This window comes from Eleginops maclovinus, chromosome 20, assembly GCF_036324505.1.
Source record: "Eleginops maclovinus isolate JMC-PN-2008 ecotype Puerto Natales chromosome 20, JC_Emac_rtc_rv5, whole genome shotgun sequence".
In the NCBI taxonomy this organism is placed as follows: Eukaryota; Metazoa; Chordata; class Actinopteri; order Perciformes; family Eleginopidae; genus Eleginops; species Eleginops maclovinus.
This window is the reverse complement of record NC_086368.1, coordinates 27,069,904-27,091,046: the sequence shown is the minus strand read 5'-3', so window position 1 is coordinate 27,091,046 and position 21,143 is coordinate 27,069,904. Positions and strand designations below refer to the sequence as shown.

General features: G+C 40.7%; 1 protein-coding gene across 4 annotated transcripts in view; it reads right to left on the bottom strand.

Annotated features, from left to right (window-relative positions):
- Nucleotides 1–16,306: 16,306 nt before the first annotated feature.
- Nucleotides 16,307–21,143, bottom strand: part of chl1b (cell adhesion molecule L1-like b) — a 74,177-nt gene continuing 69,340 nt past the window's right edge. For all 4 annotated transcript variants that reach the window (XM_063911554.1, XM_063911553.1, XM_063911556.1 and 1 more), the window contains 2 exons: nucleotides 19,759–19,831; nucleotides 16,307–18,303 (listed from right to left, as the gene is read on the bottom strand). In XM_063911554.1, the coding sequence (XP_063767624.1) occupies nucleotides 18,099–18,303; nucleotides 19,759–19,831 (278 nt within the window). In that variant the 3' untranslated portion in view covers nucleotides 16,307–18,098. The remainder of the gene's footprint in view (nucleotides 18,304–19,758; nucleotides 19,832–21,143) is intronic.

Below are 21,143 nucleotides of genomic sequence, written 5' to 3'. Positions count from 1 at the left end.
AAATCAAATGAAAATGCAAATCCAGATTGTGTGGTCCTCTATTTTTTTAATAAAACACACATCATTTGTCTTAAAGAGGCCCCTATCCTCGTTTGGGTTTTAGGAAATGAATGATTTTCCCTGATCAACATCTATAAGATTGATTTGAAGCGTGTTATTAAAGAGGGCCCATTATGCTTATTGGGGTTTGCCCTTTGTGCATGTAAATGGTCTGTAGAGGTTAAAATCCCAAAGTTCCCTCCATTGGACTCCTTTGTTTACTTCTTTAACATAGTGACATCATAATGTAACACTTGCGCTTCTATTGGTTAGCGCTCCAACACATTGAACGTGATAGGCTAAGGGGCGGGACTTCTCTAAGCTCTTGCTCAATCACAACAGAGGCAGCCAGCTAACCAATCAGAGCAGACTGGGCTCTGGTTTCAGACGGAGGGTGAAAAGAGGTGCTGCAGCACAGGCAGTATGAGAGAAATAAAGAGCTTTCTGAACATTAAAGCATGGAGACATGTCCCAGTAGAGACACAGAGCATGGAGACATGTCTGGTTTTAGTGGTTTTCTCAATAGAGTATATTTGGCAAAACTAAAGTATACAAGGAAAAGGTCCTTATTATGATAATGGAGAACAACATTTCACTGCACATAAAATCGAACAAGCATAAAACAGGACAACAAAACATGACTTGTTAATTGCAACACTCCATTCAGTCTGAACACCAGCAATAACACCTAAAATATTTCTACATTTAGAGTTTCAAAATGTCTTTTTCTGTTCTTTTACACCAACCCTATTTAGCCTAAATCCTGAGGGAGGGAGGATGGAAGCTTCTGTAAGACGGGACAGGACATAAAGGGACGGTATCTAATCCCAAATGGGGATTTGGTGTTAAACATCAGCTAAGGCACAATGCAAAGGGATGAATGATGAACAATGCACATAAAAGCACTACACAGGCTAATAAAAGAACATTAAACAGACCTGGAGGCGCATGGGAGAGGCTTTCATTAGGCTTTTTGAGAGCAAAGCTATATGTTAAAATGCATCTCATTGCATGGATCTCCTTCACATGTAAAATGCCGAAAAGTTGGTGATAGGAAACGGATCCAAAACAAGCAAATGGATATAATGTGGGGGACATTGCTCACTAAAAGGTCATTCACACGCATGCAGGTGCTGGCCTTACGTTCCACATTTTTATTGGGATTCTTGTTTTCATATTTTTCGGGGACATTCGGGTCTTGGAAGCAGTCAAAGGGCAGAATCCCAGGAAATCTCATTGAGAATTTTCTATCGTTGCATCCTGCTGTTCAGCCTTCGGATCAGACTTTGAACCATATGTTCCTCATTTTGAACTCCTCTAATGTTAACCAGGCAAAGGCGGGACAGTGTCACTTTTGGGTGTTAGATATATTTGATCTAACATTCCAACAATACCACCTGTGGAGATCCCCTCAGAGGAGACATAGGCACATAAAACAGGTATGAAATCAAATGTGAGCATATGTATTTGATCTGGACTTCCTGACCAATGAGATGAAAGACAGACTGGATATAAATCAGCAAGAACCTTTCATATTCTTTGATTGTATGCTGTTTGTATTACATGTCAAGTAGGTTAAAGGTATAATACTTAAGACTTTCATGGTATAAAAACCTGTTTTGATCTATGGTCGACTTTTTCAGTTATAGCCATTGTTATTGCAGTATTTAAGTCAATGGTTGCGTTCGCCATGCATGTGAAGCATCAGTCAGATTAGCAACTTGTGAAGCGAGAAGGAAGTTGAAACTGAGATACGCATGAAGGCACAATCTGTTTTTACACTTCTGATGTAGATAACTGAGATTATTAAAAAGCTGATTCCCAAGACAGTTGTGCAGGAATTAGTTCTACAACTGAAATCTCCCTTCTCTTTTGTGGGAAGTCAATGTTTTTGGTGATGCCTGAAATAAGGTTAGAGGTTAAAACAAGCTGAAGAGATTTTCACAATTTGTGTGAAGTCATTTCCCTATTTGTAAATGTCCTGAGCTTCTATGTTTCATAAAAACACGCAGTTGCTAATCGGTGATTAAATAAACAACTACATGTCATCATGCCAACACAAGTTCAACTTTAGCTTAAGCGGTGATGATGTGTCTCCATGCCGCGTGATGTAGCCCCTAATGATGTAGCCCATATTCATTTAAAATATCACTCCTAGCTCAGAAAGTCTGATCCATTATGTTGCTTCATGTAGCTTTGACGCTTCACCTGCAGGTAGTCGTATTTAGTGTCTTTGCAACATCTATTTGTTTTAATTTCACACAGTGAAATCCACAAAGGTAGCACTCAACTTTCACTCACTGGTGGAGTAGTAAAGCATGTACTATCAGGTGTCAAAATGCAGAGCGGGTATGCCATGTGGTTGCCCAGCAGGTAAATGCCGCAGTGCAGAAAGTGTCTTTTTTTGTGATACATCAACTTTTTGCTCCTGCATTTTGCTGTGAGCGGGTTTGGTTCATCTCTTAAACATCGGTAAGCCTTAAAGACAATTTGGCATATTCATTTTGACCTTTTTTTGGTGTTAAAAGATCATGACTGTTTAAACATGGGGATGAAGAAAACACAAATTCATTCCTTTAACTTGTCGCAAACATGGCCCTAGTTATCGCCTGAGGCTTTTGCTCCTCTGTCAATTCAAAAGCCATCTGGGTAAACACAAGTCCCGATGCCCATCTGTTTGCTCAAATGCATTTTTCGTTAATTTCAAAGACAGTCGCAGAGTGCTCCGCTTATAAACTTGACAGGTGGGAAAAGGTGTGCAGTTGGCAGTGTGCCACAACATAACAGCCAGCAGCAGGTTGATCCAGTGTGATAACCTACAGTATGTTACTGTAGACAGAAGCCACTGGACACTACTGATACTCAATATGACTGGAGTCAGAGGTAACTACATTAAAAGTTTTACAAGTTTGATGTAGTATTCTCAACTTGAAGTCGACTTTCTACAGTTCCCCACGGGTTAGAACTCATCTGAGTGTCAGCCGGCTCCTGTGACTTCACCAAAACACTGATGGGAACAAGCCCATTGGTCCCTATAATGAAGAGATTTACCAACATGTCTCATGCATTCATATAGGCCCTGTATCTACACTCTAAAAGAAACACTGGCTGTACGTAATTAAATTGAGGTAATAATTCAATACATTTGTAAGTTACTTTTGAGTTACTTTTCAGTTTGGCCGATTATTAATGAGATGAAAAGTAACCAAAACAAGTTGAGGTAAAAAAATAATGTTTTATGTTGAAAAAGTATTTGGAAGTGGAATATAATAACCCCATGAGTATGTTTTAGAGTGTACATAAAGGAACTGGCACTGTTTGTATTTGATGTTCCTATTCCAACAGTATCTCGACAATGTGTACCACATGTTGTCTGACAGAATACCATCGCGCCTTGGGATTTTATTATCTGTTTGTACAATTTATAAACTTTGACAGTTGTTTTTTCATCTTTACAACCAACCGTAAGATTCTCTCTTTCACTCTTAGTTCGAAGTTCAGTCCGACAGCTGTAGAGCAAAGAGGTGAACGGAGGTAAAACACTCTCCAGCAGCAGCATCCAGGAGCCCTCAGTCCAATCTGCCAAAGAAATGGGCCTGAAAGTCTTTGATATGATCGTGTCCGTCTGAAAGACACGGTCAAAAAACTTCTCTTCCAACTTCTACAGTGACGTCTACACTTTTACACTCGGAGCAAAACATTGTGGGAGGGCTCATAGAAATGTGCTGCACTTTTTTTTCCCTTGAACAACGGTCTGTTATCCTTAGTAGCGGTCTGTGATCGGAAATAAGCAACCTCTGGGATGTCCAAATTAACCAATCAGAATTCAGTATTGAACTAATCTGTGTAATAACGGATAAAGGCTTCTGCTGAAACTAAAAACAAAAGTTGATCAGGATGATACCCTAACACAGAGTGCCTCAGATAGCTCAATCCCATTCTGTCAGTAACTGTCATACTGTGCTCATCTCATTTCGACATCATTTTGATGACCATAGGAGCTGATGGGTGGTGATACTTATGTTTGTTCTCTCCATCATCCCTCTAATACTAAGTGCCTCAGCCTTGAAAAGACTGCTGTGTAAAGGCTCAGTCATGATGAGCATCGGTCAAGATGCCGCCAGAAGGCCTCCCTTTTGAAAACAGACTGAGATAAAAAGCATTTGTATTAGGAAGTAATGAAACACTCCTTCTTTTTCTCCATGGCAATAAACAGTTTTCGCTGGCTCAGCAAACATGAGATGATAAAAGGGCGGCTGATGCACATTTGATTGTGAAATCTTTGCTATAAAAGAGAGGATGAAGTGATTCTAAATCAACCATAAAATTGCAGATGGTAATCCAGTGCACGCCAGTAAATATGTTAAATGACTATCATCATTATCGCCTCTCCCTGCCTGACCCGTGGTACACATCATTACCTTATCAATGAGATGGAACTTCTTGCAGGGAGAAGTGTTTCATCTGATTTTCACAACAAAGCAGTCAGAAGTGTTGTTTTGTCATTGCTGTTGTTCTTAATCTTTATAAATAGGTCGTGGAAAGCAAGTAAGTACACATATTCTTACTCAAGTATTTCCATTTTATGCTGCTTTATACTCATACAAGGGGAGGCAAATGTTGTACTTTTTACTCCTCTATGTTTATTCATGCACTCAAAGTCACTTTGTTCATATAGAAACACAATTTGATCCACATTGACAAACCCCAATACGTAAATGCTCTTACATCTCTTGATAAAATACTACACATAATAATATAATACTTTGCAGCGATCCACTCTTTCACTTTTGATACTACATTTAGCTTATAATATTTCTGAACTTAGTCAGTACGGAATACTCTGATTGGTTAACTGGCTGGATCTGTAGTGATTGGTCAACCACTTAGAGATGTCCCGCCCCGCCCCGTCGTATAGCTCAGTGGGTGGAGCTGGTGGCCATGTACTGGGGTTTGATCCCATGCGGTGGACCCAGGTTCGAATCCGGCCCGAGTCCCTTTGCCGCGCATCTTCCCCTCTGTCTCCCCGTTTCTGAGCTGCACTGTCACTGTATTAAAGGCACTGGTTGCCCAAAAATTCTTTAAAAAAAAAGAGATGTCCCGCCCCTCATGTAAAATGTTTTTGAGCGCTAGCAAATAGAAGCGCAAATGTTAAGTTGTGATGTCACTGTGTACTGGAAATAAGGAGTCCAATGGAGGTGTTTCAGGCAGTGGGGGGAGTGTGTAGGAGAGAAACTTTGGGATTTCAGCCTTTGCAGACCATTTACATGCACACAAACCTATTAACACACTACAGGAAAGGGAAAACCCTAAAAACCATAACGGGGCCCCTTTCAGTAAAATTCCGGACTTTAACTTCTAGTGATTTATTTTAAGATCACAGTATTTGTATTTAATTAAAAGAGTACTTTTTACAAGAATGCTGTTATTAAATATTCCCATGATGAGGCTGTAAATTCATATCCCGAAGTTAGGCATACTTTTCTTACGATATTCTGGAGACACTGAAGTACACACAAAGCCTCAGATTGATTTATAGAGCGAGATCAAGTTAAGATATGTGAGCTCCGCAGAAGCAAAACAGTAGCGGCAGGATTCCGGTCAGTTAGACAATGAAATCAGATAATCTGCTCCCAACATCAGATAAGCGTCACCTGTTGGCTCCTTTCATCCCCTCTCGCGGAGAAGATCAATGTCAACGAGGTCATCAATCCTGAAAATAATCTTTCCTGTGGCACTGCGGCTGGATTATGGTTAATACGTTTTTGGCAGAGCAAAAGTCAGACTCAAAACAACAGTATCGGTTTGAACTGCTACATATATTCGGGGTGATCTTCTTGGAGGAGGAGATAATATGAAAAGGGTCCAACAAACCAGCATGGGTGGTCAAAACATTGGGCTCAAAAGAATTTCAAATGATCTCTATGCCACATAAATAGAATATAGCAATGTATGTTTAAAGAAAGGTTGGAGATTATTGAGAGGCCCTATTGTGCTTGTTTGGGTTTTCCCTTCTCCTGTAGTGTGTTTGTATAGGTTTTAGTGCATGTAAATGGTCTGCAATGGCTAAAATCCCAAAGTTGGCTCAATAGAGAGTTTCTCTCCCAAACATAACAGCACTCCGGCCTGAAACGCGTCCATTGGAGTCCTTTGATTATTTCCGTGACATCACTACGCAACACTCACGTTTTCTGTTGGCTAGCGCTCCCAACACATTGTACATGATAGGCTGAGGGGCGGGACATCCCTAACTGGTTGATCAATCACAGAGACATACAGATAACCCATCAGAGCAGACTGCGCTCTGGTTTCAGACAGTGGGTGAAAAGAGGCAAAACAGGCAGAAAGTGGAAAATGACATGTTGTATATAATGGCACCTTTAATATTGTTCCTGGTTGCCTTTCCTTGAAATAACAATTCTAATGAATGTGATTATGCTAATGCTAATCTCCACACACCTCTTCATAAACATATGGCATTCATCAGGTTGAATCAGCATGTTACATCAAACAGAATATGAGGGTGTTGGAGATTTGATGGCAAAGTGAAAGACTTGGAAAAATACATACTCGTTATATGGAAAGGTATTTGTGTGTGCAGGAAAACCTGTCAGCAAAAGACAGGCATTCATTATTTCACGCTCTGGAAATAGAATACGTATAGGACATTTTGTTGCTGCAATGTATGATTAAATGCAGAGCTGTGCTGAGGTTTTATTAAAGATTCCTCAATACAAAATGGACTTACATTCTATGCACATTTCCCCCACAGTGGACCATTTGTTATCTCTAAAAAACTATGTTGACTTCTCTGGAATTTTAAATAAAGTTATGTGAGTTTGAACAATGCTTACATGCTCGACATGCATTTGTAATGATGCCGGGGCCATCCGCTCCGGCAGAACGGCAGAAGATATTGGAGGAGGAGACGCTGCGCATGACAAATGTTTGGTGAGGGAGAGAGAAATTGGATTTTAATGTGTATGCCAGAGATGAAGTACAAAGCCGGAGCGGCATGTTAATGGCAGGTGGTAAAGGGTGTCACCGCCGGAGGACATGGTGCTCTCTTTACTCTCTCTGAAACACAGAGGGTAACAGACAGAAAGCGAGTTTTGACAAGCTAAAATCACTCCCTGAATTTAATTTGTAGGCGGAATCTTCCCTCTGCAGATTTATTGTCACTTGTTTCGTGGGACGTTTCAGCAAAAGTAAAAGCTTATTTCTTTGCTCAATATTTCATCCAATTTGTCTTACCTCCTGAAGGTCAGAAGCAACAGAGCGTCAGTCGCTATGACTGTGGTGCATCGAGGCTGATCCTCTCAAAGAAGGAAAACATTTCAAAGGGGTGTCAACGTGAAGGGCTCGGCTCAGAGCTTATGCAGCAAGAACTAGCACAGGAAATGTGCACCGGATCTTTGGAAGGCCTGTTCCTGCCTCTGTGGGAAACAAACCCAGGTGAGGCGGCCCGTGAATGTAGCTGGTGGCACAGGCGAGCTCCTGCAGATAACATGAGGTCTCACCTGATTGGATCAGAGTGGAGGAACTTGCATGTCAGCACTGTAGCTGCTGGGAGCCAGAGGGGGAGGGCCACAGCCAGGCTCAGGCCACTCGAGCCAGAGAGTCATTAGTCTTACCTCGAGCTAAGAACGGGACCCGCGGGGAGCAGCTCGCCTCATACCAAGCAGAGTGCCGGCTTTTTCTGATTGATTGCACTACAGAAGTTTATTTTTTGAGCTAGTTTATACTTTATTAGAGAGATGGATTCCAAAGTGGGAGATAGAGGGGATGACACGCGTAAAGGGACTTCAGGAAGGATTCAAAACTGCTTTTGCTGCGTCAGGTACTGAGGCTGGGTACATGGGCCACCAGCTCTACCAACTGAACGTTACGGTGGCTCACTGCAGAGGTTGTAGGATAACGATGCTACATTAAAAGACAATTTTCTAAGCTATTTTCAGCTGATGGGGACAAAATTGAATGGTTGGTACACTGACAACAACTCTTACTATTCAGACACTCACTGGGTAGCACTTAAGCGTCATTTTTATACCTGCAGGCGAGCATCTGTTAAAGGTCCCCTATTATGCAAAATAGACTTTTTAATGTCTTGGATACATACATATATGTCTCACCTGTGTGTTAAGGGACTCAGACAGTGTCAAAGTGTGTTCTCTTTCTCTCCCACAGCACCTGTTTTTGGCCTCTGCTTTAAGCAGGATGTCTAAGAGGACCAGTCGGAAACGTCGAGCTGCATGCGCAAAGTTCAACTTCAGGGATGGATTCAGGATCATCAATGAACCCCTTGCACGGCTGAGTTTCTGCCGGTGGACATTGTGAAACGTTGAGCCAGAAACACCTCAGCAGAGGGGCGTGACCAGCAGCAGCTCATTTGCATTTAAAGCTGCAGATACAGAATCAGCACTTTTGGAAAAGGCTGAAACAGAGGGGTTTATGGCATGCTATAATGCAGGATCGGTTCGGTATTTTGAGCAAACAACTTCAGAGACATGTTCTGTATAGATATAAGACCTTTAATAAACTGCTGAATACATGTGTGTTACCTTACGCAAATCACACAAATGACTTGTCATGTTATCAGTTGCTTAGATTTAGGAAAAGGTAAAAGTTTGCCTTGTTAGCTAATTGGTCACGTTTGCCGTATAAACTGAATCTCCAAGGTTGAATTCTGGCCGTGGGACCTTTTGATGCATAGTTTACCACTCTATTTCCCCCATTCCACACTGTCCTCAAATCAGTTTGTGACTTAAGTTAAGAAAGTCCATTGTCCATTAGGAACTTAAAATAAGTGCTTTTGTTTTTTACCCAACCATTGACTTACTACTACCTTCATGGATTTTCCTAACTAGGTATACAAATAGCTCTGCATGTCTGAAAGTGCAGCTATATGGTTTTCAAATGTTCATAGTTTGACACTTAGGGCCACTGACAGAGCAATTATTTTGACAAGTTTAGAGAGAGCTGTTTACACAATTGGCTCTATACATTTGACCATCAGTGCTTAACCCAGCATCATTTTGAGGTTCAGAAAAGTGATTATTTCCCTTCCCCTCTTCCCCAGCTTGGTCATTAGATTATTTTTTTACCCAGCATCCCTTGCTGCAACGCAATAAACCTTTATTGGAAGGAGAGTAGCTAACGTATGCATTCACACTCCCCATATCTCAATCTGTCTGTATGTACTACACTTCCCCAGATGGCCTGTACATTAAACTGCTAATGCCCTGAGTAGCTTATGACAACAGACACAATATATTAACATATGTACAGCCACACACAAACATTAAGGGGTCTATTTGTCCTTTGAAGAGGACACTGCATCCTAGGTAATAATTGTCAAACCAAAATACAGTGATTCAGGATTTGCAAGAAGCCGTTAAAGGAAATTTGTTCAGTGCCCTCAACAGCACTTCAATAAATAATACAAGCAGCTCTGAAATTGCATTGTTATTGAATACAAGCCGCGGGCAATTCCTGGATTACCCTTTCTCCCCGTGTATCAGCTCGCATTACAGAGATGGGGAGTATTTACTACGGAGGAACTTTATGGGATTTAATCATCGGTTGAACTTTTGACTTTCTATAATTATCCACTAATGCAGCTATAACATGTATTGAGTGCTGTGACAGTATTTTTATGATTTCATGTGAATCTGAGACATTTCCAGGGGGAATTAGGCTTTCAAGTAGAGACCTTGCTGATAATCAAACCTGCAATTACTGATTTTTATTAGCTGCTTGGGGTCAACGTGGACAAGTTGGGAGCACAGCGTTGACTTATCATCTTCTTTGCTGTGGCTGATGTTTGGTGCGGAGCAGACAGAGCTTTCAGAGCTCGCTTGTGGCTCAAAATGACTCTGAGAGTGAACAGAGAGAGTGAAGCTGTGGGCCACACAGCTAAACAATGAGCTGACACTCGGTATAAAGCTCTGTAAATCTTAAAGGAGCTGCAGATAATTCTCCTTTGGTTCATCTCTACAAGCCACTCTTTATATTCTGAGTTGTTTGACTCTTGATTTTATTATTGTTAGGATATAAATTGCTGTAATACAGGTAATTAGTTGAGATCAACTGTATTTACCCCCGTAGGAACTTCAGGTGTTTTTGGAGTTCTAAGATTAAAACTGGGACAGGATAGGTAGGACTTCACACAAGTAATAATTAGAACACATTAAAAATCAAGTGAGAGTATGGGATTAATGCTTCACGTATATAGAATATGAATAATTACAAATATGTTAAGTATACTTGTACAGTCTAACTATGACCATAAAGTGCGGGCTGTTGTGAGTTTTTGTGAAGTTTTATGAGGGGGGTCAATCCTTTATTGTGGATCCTGAATGCTCCTGGCACAAAGGAGTGTCCGAGACACTTCGCAGTGGTGAGATGTGTCTTGCTGAACACAGAGAGAGACGAAAGGTCAACAACACCATTGGAGTCACATGTCAATCACAAGGTAGCCCCGCCCCAAAAGCTTATACTGCTTTTTCGTCTTTGTTACTCTTAACAGGACCACAATTTGCAAAAAATCAACATCTTTTTGTTTTGAAAAAGACTTAAATACAGTATAAGATACAAGACACAAAGTAACCTTTCTCCTGCTGAGTCTCAATTGCTAGTTTCAACTTTCTTTTTTATTAGTGTTTTCACGGTGGTTTTTCTGCCTTTCTCTTTCAGCCTTTTTTATTTGTTTTAGTTTGTGGTTGTTTTACCCCATTTTGTAAGTCTCTTTATGGTTGTTTTAGTCACTATGTACTTTCCCTGCCTCTCTGTAGAAGCTTTGTTTCTTTGTGGTCATGTTGTACTCTTTTTATTCCATTTTGTAGTTGAAGGCCAGTGGCAAAAGAAAATCCGTTCTTGCAGCTTTAAATCAAACCTTTTTTTCTCATATAAATAGTTAATGAGAAATAAAACACACTCTCTCTCTTCACTAGCGGAGAGCAGCAGACTCCTTTACATCGCTTGTCAATGCATTGCACAACAAGCCGTGGACAGATGAACAGAAGAGCGAGGTCAAACACGCGGCACCTGGATCTGAAGAGGTCGCTGCTTCCCTCTCTGACCTGCCGGTGTTTGGCTGCGTCCAGAGAGAGGCATGGCTCTCTGAGATGTGTAATATAGGCCCATCTGGCTCCGTCCCCTGGGTCCCCCGATACCTTTGCCCCGCCATGTGTTCCCCAGTAGCCTACATTCCCAAACCGGTGGCAGCAGAGCCCACTTTCAGCATCTGCCTGTGCTAGATCCGTCAGTCTGTGATATTCTCCCTCTCCAGGCTTCCCACACCTCTCCAGTAAATTATCACCTCCACGGGAAGAAAGGCGCCGCCGTTCTCGAGAGTTTTTTAGATTCGTCAAGTGCTGGGCCCAGACAGTTGACTTGGTGTGTAATCATCATTACCCTCACTGCTGCCGCTCGAGTGGGCTCACAAGGAAGTCAGCGCTCAAGTATCATACAATAAAAGTTATGTAAATGCTTCGGATGTTAAAACTGCCCCTCTTCTCGAGAAGTGCCTGTTTAGCTGAGCGCTCGAGATTTGGAGGAAATGTAGTCCTTGTTTTATCTCCTAACTTCATAACCAGATTATGATCCAAACACGCAGAATAGATGTATAGGTGTATTCCTACTCATAAATCATAAGTAATAATAATAATAAAAACAAGACTTTGTGTTCTTAAACTTCATTTAGCCATCAACGATTAATTCACCTTTTTTTTTCTCACTTTTAATACAATTAATGAACTATTTTGTATTATTTTAACAACATTTAAAACATAATTTCTTCTAGAATATTTAATAATTTTCCACTATAAATAGAATTAAATTATGATTTTCTATTCTGTGTACTTGGTCAATATAATACATCATAAATGAGTCATTAATAAATAATCTAATCAGTATATTCAGAATAAATTTGACTGGTAATCCCCTTTTCATTTGACTTATGCTGACCCTCAGGACATGTTTGAAAAAAGTGATAGATAGTTTATATAATAATTTAACAAGTAAAGAAAAAGTAATGTAACACAAGATGTCCTTTAACAATATGAAGACAATACAGAGTAAAAAGAACAATGTTTTGAAGTGGAATGAAAAATCCATTAACAGTTATTCGATTTTAACAGGTGATTATCCTTCAGTGGAATTTAAATATTCATCATCACCATAGGACGTTCCAGGAAACTACATAGGAGACGCAGGAATCAAAATATAAACCCTTCCCAGTGTGCACGACTGAGGATTGTGAAAATATTTTCGACATCTGAGCAGAAGTGATTTTTTTTTTGTACTTTAATCCAATAATCCTATTTTTTTTGGAGACCTTCACTTTTGTTTTTGTTCTGACGTCTTCACTTTTCTTAGAATTTGGACATCGATCTCAGAACTAAAATTTTTGTTCCGATCACAATCAAATTTCACAAGTGGCCCTCATCCTCTTCCGTACTTTTTAAACTTGGCCGACTTCTAAACTCTTAAAATGTTCAAACTGGCACAAAACATCTGGAGCGAAACATTGGTATAACATCTCACCTGAGAAATAAAGCAACAGGCATTGCTTCATGATTCAGTTCCACAATGCACATGGATATTTATCCTATTAAAAAAGTCCAAACAATAATAAAGTTTTGCTGCATGTCTAAAACATTTGTGGGGTAAAAATGTGTTGACGAATGAAGCTCTCATTCAAAGAGAGTTGCTGACAGCTCCGTAGACCTGGGGGACCGATTCATTAGCAGCGGTTCAGTCCATCAGATGTCCCGGACTCTGGAGCACTTTGAGAGGGTCTCTACTGGAAATACAGCCAAGTCTTAACTGCCACGAATCAGAAGTCCTCTTTTCCATTTATAATTTCCGCAAAAGGATGGTAAGCGTGTGTCTATCGAGGCAACAGAACATAATGTCTTGCTTTATCCAGGAAGTCATGTGGTGTGAGGCAACAGCATGCAGGCGCTTTATCACTCCCAAGCTGTGAAATGATAATTGGATCCACTGTTTCCCTTTGCTTTTGTGATGTCTGCCCCACAGCTTTTTTTTGGCAACATGGGAAGAAATTATATGGCGGAGGAAGGAGTCCATTTTTTCTCTTTATTTAATGCAGCTATATTTTTTCCTCAGCACGAGACCTTCGAGGCAATTCTGACGTTCATTTGAGTCGTGTATTATTTATAACTCAGATTTTCAGTGAAATGCTGCTGGAGCGCGTCGCCTTCCTCTAGCACGTCATTGGAGCTCTTAAAAGTGCACCTTGTGCTTTAAGCCATTGACCCTCCCTTTCCTCTATTCATCACTCAGCAAATGGCGATGCCCGTAGAGACGGTCGCTTCCATTACCCGCTGTGAATTCCATTAGAGCTACGGACACACAATAGAGCATTTTTTAAGCCTTTGACATTGCCATTGTAATGGCCTGAGGTCATGGAATGATATGTAGGGTATGGTGCATAAAAGCCTGGTTAAATATATGTTACTGTACTTTATGGCTTTCACATTATAGGCCGATCCTTTCACCTCTATCCTGCTGCTCCGCGGGGTGTCACATAGGAGTTTATCTGAATACATCTTTGCTAAATTAAATCGCTGACCCCCCCCATGACCCCAATGACACAAAACACAATGGGGTTGTTTGTTTGATGGTCGCATTCATATAGGTCATTATACCCAAGGTTCACTTGGTGCCACCGGGCGTGTAAATACAAACACAATGAGCAGTGTTCAAAAAAAGTCTCCTCTTCGGGGTTTTCCCTTTGGTGAAGTGTGTTTTTGCATGCTTGTAAATGGTCTGCAAAGGCCAAAATTCCAATTCCCCCACGCCAAGCCTGAAACGCCTCCATTGGAATCCTTTGTTTACTTCCATCGATTTCATCACTATGTAACACCTGCTCTTCTATTGGCTAGCGACCCAACACATTTTGAATGTGATAGGCTAAGAGGGCGGGATATATCAAAGGGTTAGACCAATCACGGCAGACTGGGCTCTGGTTTCAGACAGAGGGTGAAAAAAGGTGCTCAGCACAGGCAGTATGTGAAAAATAAAGACCTTTTGGAACATTAAAGCATGGAAGAGGCACACAATAAAAACATGAACCAGAAATTTAGCAGAATAGAGGGTTGGCTAAAAAAAAATGTTTTACGGACTGGACAGTGAGCCGGAAAGTGTAAGCACATCTCAGCTTGAGTTTCAATCTTATGGCTGCTGCTGAGAGCGTTTAGTGACTGCCCAGAAGCTCCAAAGAATTGTCAAAAACTAAATTAGATTTCATTTTGCATCTGATGGTTGCTGCTAAAGGAAAAGTACTGTTTGAAGGATGCCTAAAGCTCTCGACCACCTGAAGAAGAATTCCAGGGAAAACATTTTGACATTTTCAAGAGTTCCATTGACAGGACACATTCAATATCAACATTTGTATTTCTTTTAGTATTTCATCCCTCTGCAAGGCAAATGCTGCCCATATGTTTCAATATCATTTACACATATGAGTGAAGGTGTTTTTGAATACACCTAGCCATATCCTTAACTGGATAGAGGTCTCGGAGCTTGTACAGACGTTTATAAGAAAGTGACTTTTGTTACCTCGGTAAACATTTCGAGGATGAGTTTATAGTCTCAGTTGTTCAATCTAAATAGTGTTAGAGTAAAATTAGCATTAAAGAAGGGTTTGTTAAGAGGGCAACTGCCTTGTGTTTGACGGGTTACTATCACGGTTTTGTTTGTTTTCATAGTTGCACATGTTCTGGGCCAACAATGAGCTTTATGAACTTACAGTATAGTTTGAAGTGTAATGTTTTGGTGAGCTTCAAAACAGTCTCCACAGTGGTCCACAAAACAATGGTTTGGTTGGTTGCGACTACAGTATATTCCAAGTTATTTATATAGTCTATGGCTTCAAATACTGACCCGGTCCGTGGGAGTGTTAGTCTGTACCTCAGCCTCCGATTGAACTCAAGAGGATTCAAGGTTATTTCCCTTTTTCCTTCTTTTGTTTTCCAGTTGAAACCCTTTCAAATCAGCGGTAAAGCCGAACTATTCAAATGTAATCATGGCAATCACACAGCCTCTAGTATTTACTTTGTCTGCCAGAACACGAAGTAATAGTGCCACCTCTAATCTTTATACAATGACAATAACACAGTGAACAGGTTTGGATTGTGCATCTAAAACCATACATACATTATGAACGATGAGCAGATTTTGGGTTGCTTTTCCAAAGATGACTATTTTGCAACTTAATTTAGCCAACTTTTAAGCTAACTCTGCTCGAGCTTCAAATGAGTTGAACTTTAGAAAACATGTCTACAAAGTATTATGGATTCCTTCCCTAGCCTAAAGTATCACTTCAGGGGTGATAAGGCAGAAATAATTATCACACTTACTATTTCCAGGCTCATATGGCCATTGGAGTGTAAAATCAGGTTATATTTTTGGTTTGATCGTGAGCTAAATTACAGAAAACGACCTGCAAAATCCTCATGATATGTATCACGGTGCGAGTACCCGTGTTGTTTTTCTCTTGTGGAAACGGCCTTGGTAGACTTCCCCTCTCCGCACGCCCTTCTAGCACCATATTGTCTCTTTTATTATTTTCTCTAAGAGGCTTTGTCCAGACTGCGTTCCTCTAGCTGTGATGTAATTCAGCATCTCTCTGGAGGGCAGTGATTGTTATGTTGCAGAATTAAGCTTCGTAAGTAGCTTCCCCCAACGCTGATGGCATGAGCAGGGACACGTCCAGCTGTTCCGTGTTGCCAAAGACCAAAGGACCTTCAAAAAGGGTGCATTATCAAACAACTCAAGGTTGTACACTTGAATGTATGGAGCATCTTACCTCTGTAGATAAGCCAGACCTGTCTGAGTGATGGCAGAGTACCTGAGGCCGGTGCTGAGAAAACCCTCGCAGTGACACTCTCCACTCCCTGCTATCAAGCATCAGACATGATTACAGCTCTCGCTCCCTGATCCAGTGCCTGTCTCAGCCCACTCCTCTCACTGCTCATGAATCTCTCCCGCAGCTAAAGTCATCAAACAAGGAGCTCACACAGAGACTTGACCCTGCTGCGACATTTGTTAAAGTCGTACTTCAAATAGGAACAATTTGTCAAACATCTTGTGTTTTATTCTGAGGGGAACGAGGACGCTTCAGCAGTGTTCTCTCGAGTCGTGTCTCACTGCTGATTGGAGGTAAAGACAGAGATGGGTGTACTCATTCAGGCAGGCACACAAACAGGACATTGTGACCAAGCAGTCCATTACCACGGTGTAAGAAAGTAAAGCAATTTAATGACATCGAAAAACACCAATTAACATTTTTAACATGCAACGGCTGAACTTCTTTTTTTTTTACAAAACATTGCAAATGTTCAGATCATGGTGCTAATGTTAATGCCGAACAACATGAGGGTTGGGTTTTGAATGGCAGTATATTGAGAGTTACAGAGTCTTAGGACTAAACTGTGTCTATTATATCTCCACAGGGTATAGCAAATACCATATAAACAGATTACAGTAATCTGATTACAAAAGAAGACTCAAATGCATTTCAGGTGCTGTGCATTTTCTTCTTAATTGGGCACTTATTTGTCATGGCAATTGAAAAAAGTGGGCGTCTCACAGCATATTTCTGATGAAAGGGATTGTGGGAAGTGTAGGATATGGCATCGTTGAAGCTTAACCCAAACAAGGGGCTGTTTTATTTGAGCCAATACATTTTTAGTCCCAAACGTTATGAACAATATGGAATTACAATTATAAATCACTACTACTTTAAAGGAATAGTTTGATGTTTTTGGAAATGTATAAAATGATAGATCTTACATATTGTTTCAAAAACTTTATGCTAAGCTAACTGTCTGCTAGCTGTAGCTTCAAATTTATTGACAAATCTTTTGAAGCTTGACCCAAACTATGGACTGTTTCCATTGTATCCATGATGTTTATGAATGACAGTTCCCAAACATTATGCAACACTATGAAAGTACAATTACAAATCACATGATAACTGCTTTAAAGAATTAGTTTGATGTTTTTTGGGAAAGTTTAATAATATTTTAGATCATTCGTAGCTAGGTTTTTTTTACCTTTGGGACCAGAGCCTTATGCTAAGCTAAGCTAACCAGTTTCTAGCTGCAGCTTCAAATGTACCATACCGATATTTACAAAGAGTAATACGCCTACTTCTCATAATGTCAAACATTTCCTCTAAAGACTTTGTCTTAATAGTATCCCTAAATCATTTTTTAAGAGCAATTTTATTCAAAATAGCCACAATTGGCAAAAGTAGAACTGTAAAATTGGTAATTTCAGTTATTTTAATACAAATTCTGATACAAAGTGACTGGTTCACTCATCCATTTTTAATAATGAGATGAATGCAAATGTTTACATTATTTTTATATCTCTTCCATATCTGTAATAGCAGTGTTTGGGGCTGTTATGGTAAGAAAACACTGATGGATTTAAATGCTAAACAAGATATAATAGCTACATTTTATCTTCCTCTAACACCACAGGGAGCTTCAATCACTGTTTATGATATGTAAAGTTCCTTGTTATTTCCTCAGGTACAAAACCACCGGGTAGAATAAGTTAATAAGCAACCTTTATACACATCTTACATCATATTTAATGAATCAATTTCAAATATAAAATGTCAGTAATATATGCTCCAATTGAAAAACAAAACAAAAACATATCAGCCTGATATTCCCACTTGTCGGTGGCCTGATGATATCGTCTGCATCACATGATGTGTCACGGAGTTTCCTAACATTTGTACAAACAGTGCGTAATGCAGATAGAAAAGAAAATCCAAGCCCTCTAAACTCTTGTGTGTAACAATAATTATAAAAAAGGACACTCCGCACGGACAATATACACTCTATATACACAGCATTTAGTAATGTTCACTCTGTTGCAACTTGACAAAACGGAGCTGTATAAAATGAGGGTGGCAGTAAATGACGCATTACGTTGGACACAACACTCTGTGCTCGGTGGATAATGTCTGTCTGTTCTGGTTCCTCCCCGCGGGAGAGGATTGGAATTTCAGCTCCTCACGCCGGGGTCTGAGCGGGGGCTTTGATCTCGGCGGACGCCCTCTTCTCCTTGCGCCCGGCGTACTCTCCGATGAAGGATCCGTCCTCGTTGAACTGGACCTCCTCGTCGCCATAGTCCACCAGGCTGTCCCCGCTGTCCCCGGCTTTGATCTCTCTGCTCAGCGAGTGTTGGCTGCCCTTCAGTGGCTTCTCGTCGTTGTCACTGCGAGAGGGGAACGAGGGGTGGGGGGGGGGATTTAGAATCACCTTATTTCACCCATGGCTTCACTCCGGGGCTTACAGGAGGGGACGGGGATGGGGGGGTGCTGCCTCTACGATGAGCCTCTGTGACTGACTTTGGAATAACTGACCAATGGGAAATAATCACAGAGGCCCACAGTGTGCTGTACGTGCATCAATGCCTTTGCAAAGTCAAGAGAAATGAGGGAACATTAAACTCGTTCCTGAAGCTGCACATGCTTTGTGACCCATCTTATCTGCTCAAATACTAAACATGCCGTATGAATCTGATTTATTTTGATTCGAAGCTTCTATTGAGTTTTCAAATGAAGCTATATTATCATATTTTATGTCCTGAAAAGCCGACAAAATGAAACAGAAAAACTAGATTTGATTTTCACTGTGGCCTCGTATGCATCGCAGGTTTTTAAACAGAATTAAAATGTTATTAGTCTTTCATAAATAAATGTTGATTTTGGACTTGATACCGCTCTGATTGCATCTCCTACGCTGTCATCACTGGAACTTTAATTATATGACCCGCAGAGGAGCCTTATCTTTATCTGCAAATCTGCAGAGATACCAGGTTTAAACAAAGTGAATAGAGATGCAAAGTAAAGGTTTGAAAAAGCTGGGCAGTATTTCTAATAAATGTTCCTTTTTTAATTTGAATGTCAAGGTTGTGAATAAAGTTTCGAACATTTTTCGTACAACTCCTTTTTGGTTCGTAATTTAGAATCCCTGTGAATTCCTGGGGACAGAATAGCCTTTCACTTCATGTTACCTTGCAATCAAGTCTAAGAATGAAAACACTAGTTTGATACTTTCTAGTATTTAAATCAACTTTGAATACAACATGAGTATTAGATTTCTGAATAAATTGTGTCACACTGAGACAGTTTGGGACTCTGTGACACGGGCATGAGTTGTGCTTTGCAGACGGCGCAGTAACACTGGGACTCTGGGTAGTTATGAATTGGACCGCTGCAGGATTAATGAAACGTGTCTACATATGACTGCCCGGGAGATGATCCGCTTGCAATTACTCTGATTGTTTTCAGCCACCTGCTGTGTGCCGGGCAGCCTGCGTTCAGATCCTTCTGGACACAACATCATGTGCTGCGGCTCCCTTTATGATGCCGCGTCTATCACAAACAACAACACGGGATATCACAGAGTCCTATAAAGGGATGCTAGCACTCGGACAACACTGATGCGTAAACAGCTCGGGGATGCTAACCGCTGTTTAGCATATACTTTACTCAAATGTCTCGGACAGAAGAAGAACGAGGCTCCAGCTGAACCTCGTGCATGCCGGGCTGTCTGTTTTTCAGCAGGGAGGAGGAATGCAGCGAGAAATGTCGGAAATAAAGGACAGTTTCATATGGTGTTGCACGGGAATTGCAGGGAGGTGGTGAAATAGTTCTCGCAGGCTTACCTGTATTCACAAAATGTGTCGTCATTCATGCCCTGGGACTCCACGTCTGGGTGAAGGTCCTCTTTTTCTTTCACTGCTCACAGAAAGAAACAGAAAGATATCAGTGATTTCCTCAAGAGGCATCTGCCAACGAAGATCACAAGTGTTCCTCTGACTGCTCGGCTGTTTGAACCGAGGTTTAAAGAGTCCCAGACTTCCTGCACTTATTTACTGAATAAAACGTCACTGCACGCCTTTGAACACGGTGACATTTGGCTATCCTTCCCATGTTATCTGATTCCTGTCATCTTAAAGCTTATTTAGGATAATCTTGCTTTATCCTATAGATCGAGGTTCCCACACCTTGATATTCAAGGACTTTTTAGGACTTTTCAGGCCCAATTGCATTAAATACAAGGCCCCAACACGACATCAGATAGTGTATGTATTTCAGTGCATGATCAAATTATAATAATCTATGACACTATGAGCACGATTCAAAAGAGTCAGTACATTTAAAAGTTGATTAGATAAAATAGGGCCACGTGAGTTTTTACTTGGATCTGAATAAATGTGATTTTTGGGGAGAAAGTCAGAACTCTGAGATTAAAGTCAGAATTTCAAGGTTTCAGAAATTATATAAAATAATAATTTTCTCTTCATTTTGACTTTAACCACCAAATTCCCCCCCAAAATTAACTTTTGGTCAGATCTAAAAAGAAACGTCACATATGGAGTGAGAAATGCTTCATGACTTGTTAAGGTTGCTGTTTCAGAGCATAATTAATGTATCTGTACTAAAATATTATAGCGCTATAAGAAGATAATGGACAGTGCTTCCTGTAATCACGCAAACATGTTAAAATCAACATGCAGACTTTAGAACAAAGCCCATTCATTGAATTAAGATTAACAATGGAAAGTACATTTCTGTCTCTTTAACACCCTCAATTTCACAAGTTATCAAGGATTGTAATGACCTGTGGGAACCCAAGTTGTTAAAAATATATTTTAAGGAGAACTTTCTTTTGGTATGAATGCCAAATCCAAAATAGAGTTCACATTAAAAAGTACGGTTGTGTAATGTGATGTAACGGGGTTGCTGGAGCTCCGGGTGATAATGAGAAGTTAATGAGAAAACAAAGGACAGAGCTGCGCCTCGCTCTTTTTTCTGCTGACGAGTGAAGCCATCGCTGCCCAGACGACAACCTGACGGCCATTAGCTGTGAATAATAAAAGCCGATAAGGACTCTCCGTGTCCCCGACAGGAGGAATAACATTGAGATACCGCGGAGCTTATGTCACCATCCCCTGCTCAGCCACCCCGTGTGCAGCATTTGCATTTTGTCTCGCTGTGGGCTGCTCTTTGTTCAGATTGTCGCTGGAAAAAAAGCTGCGTGTCCAAA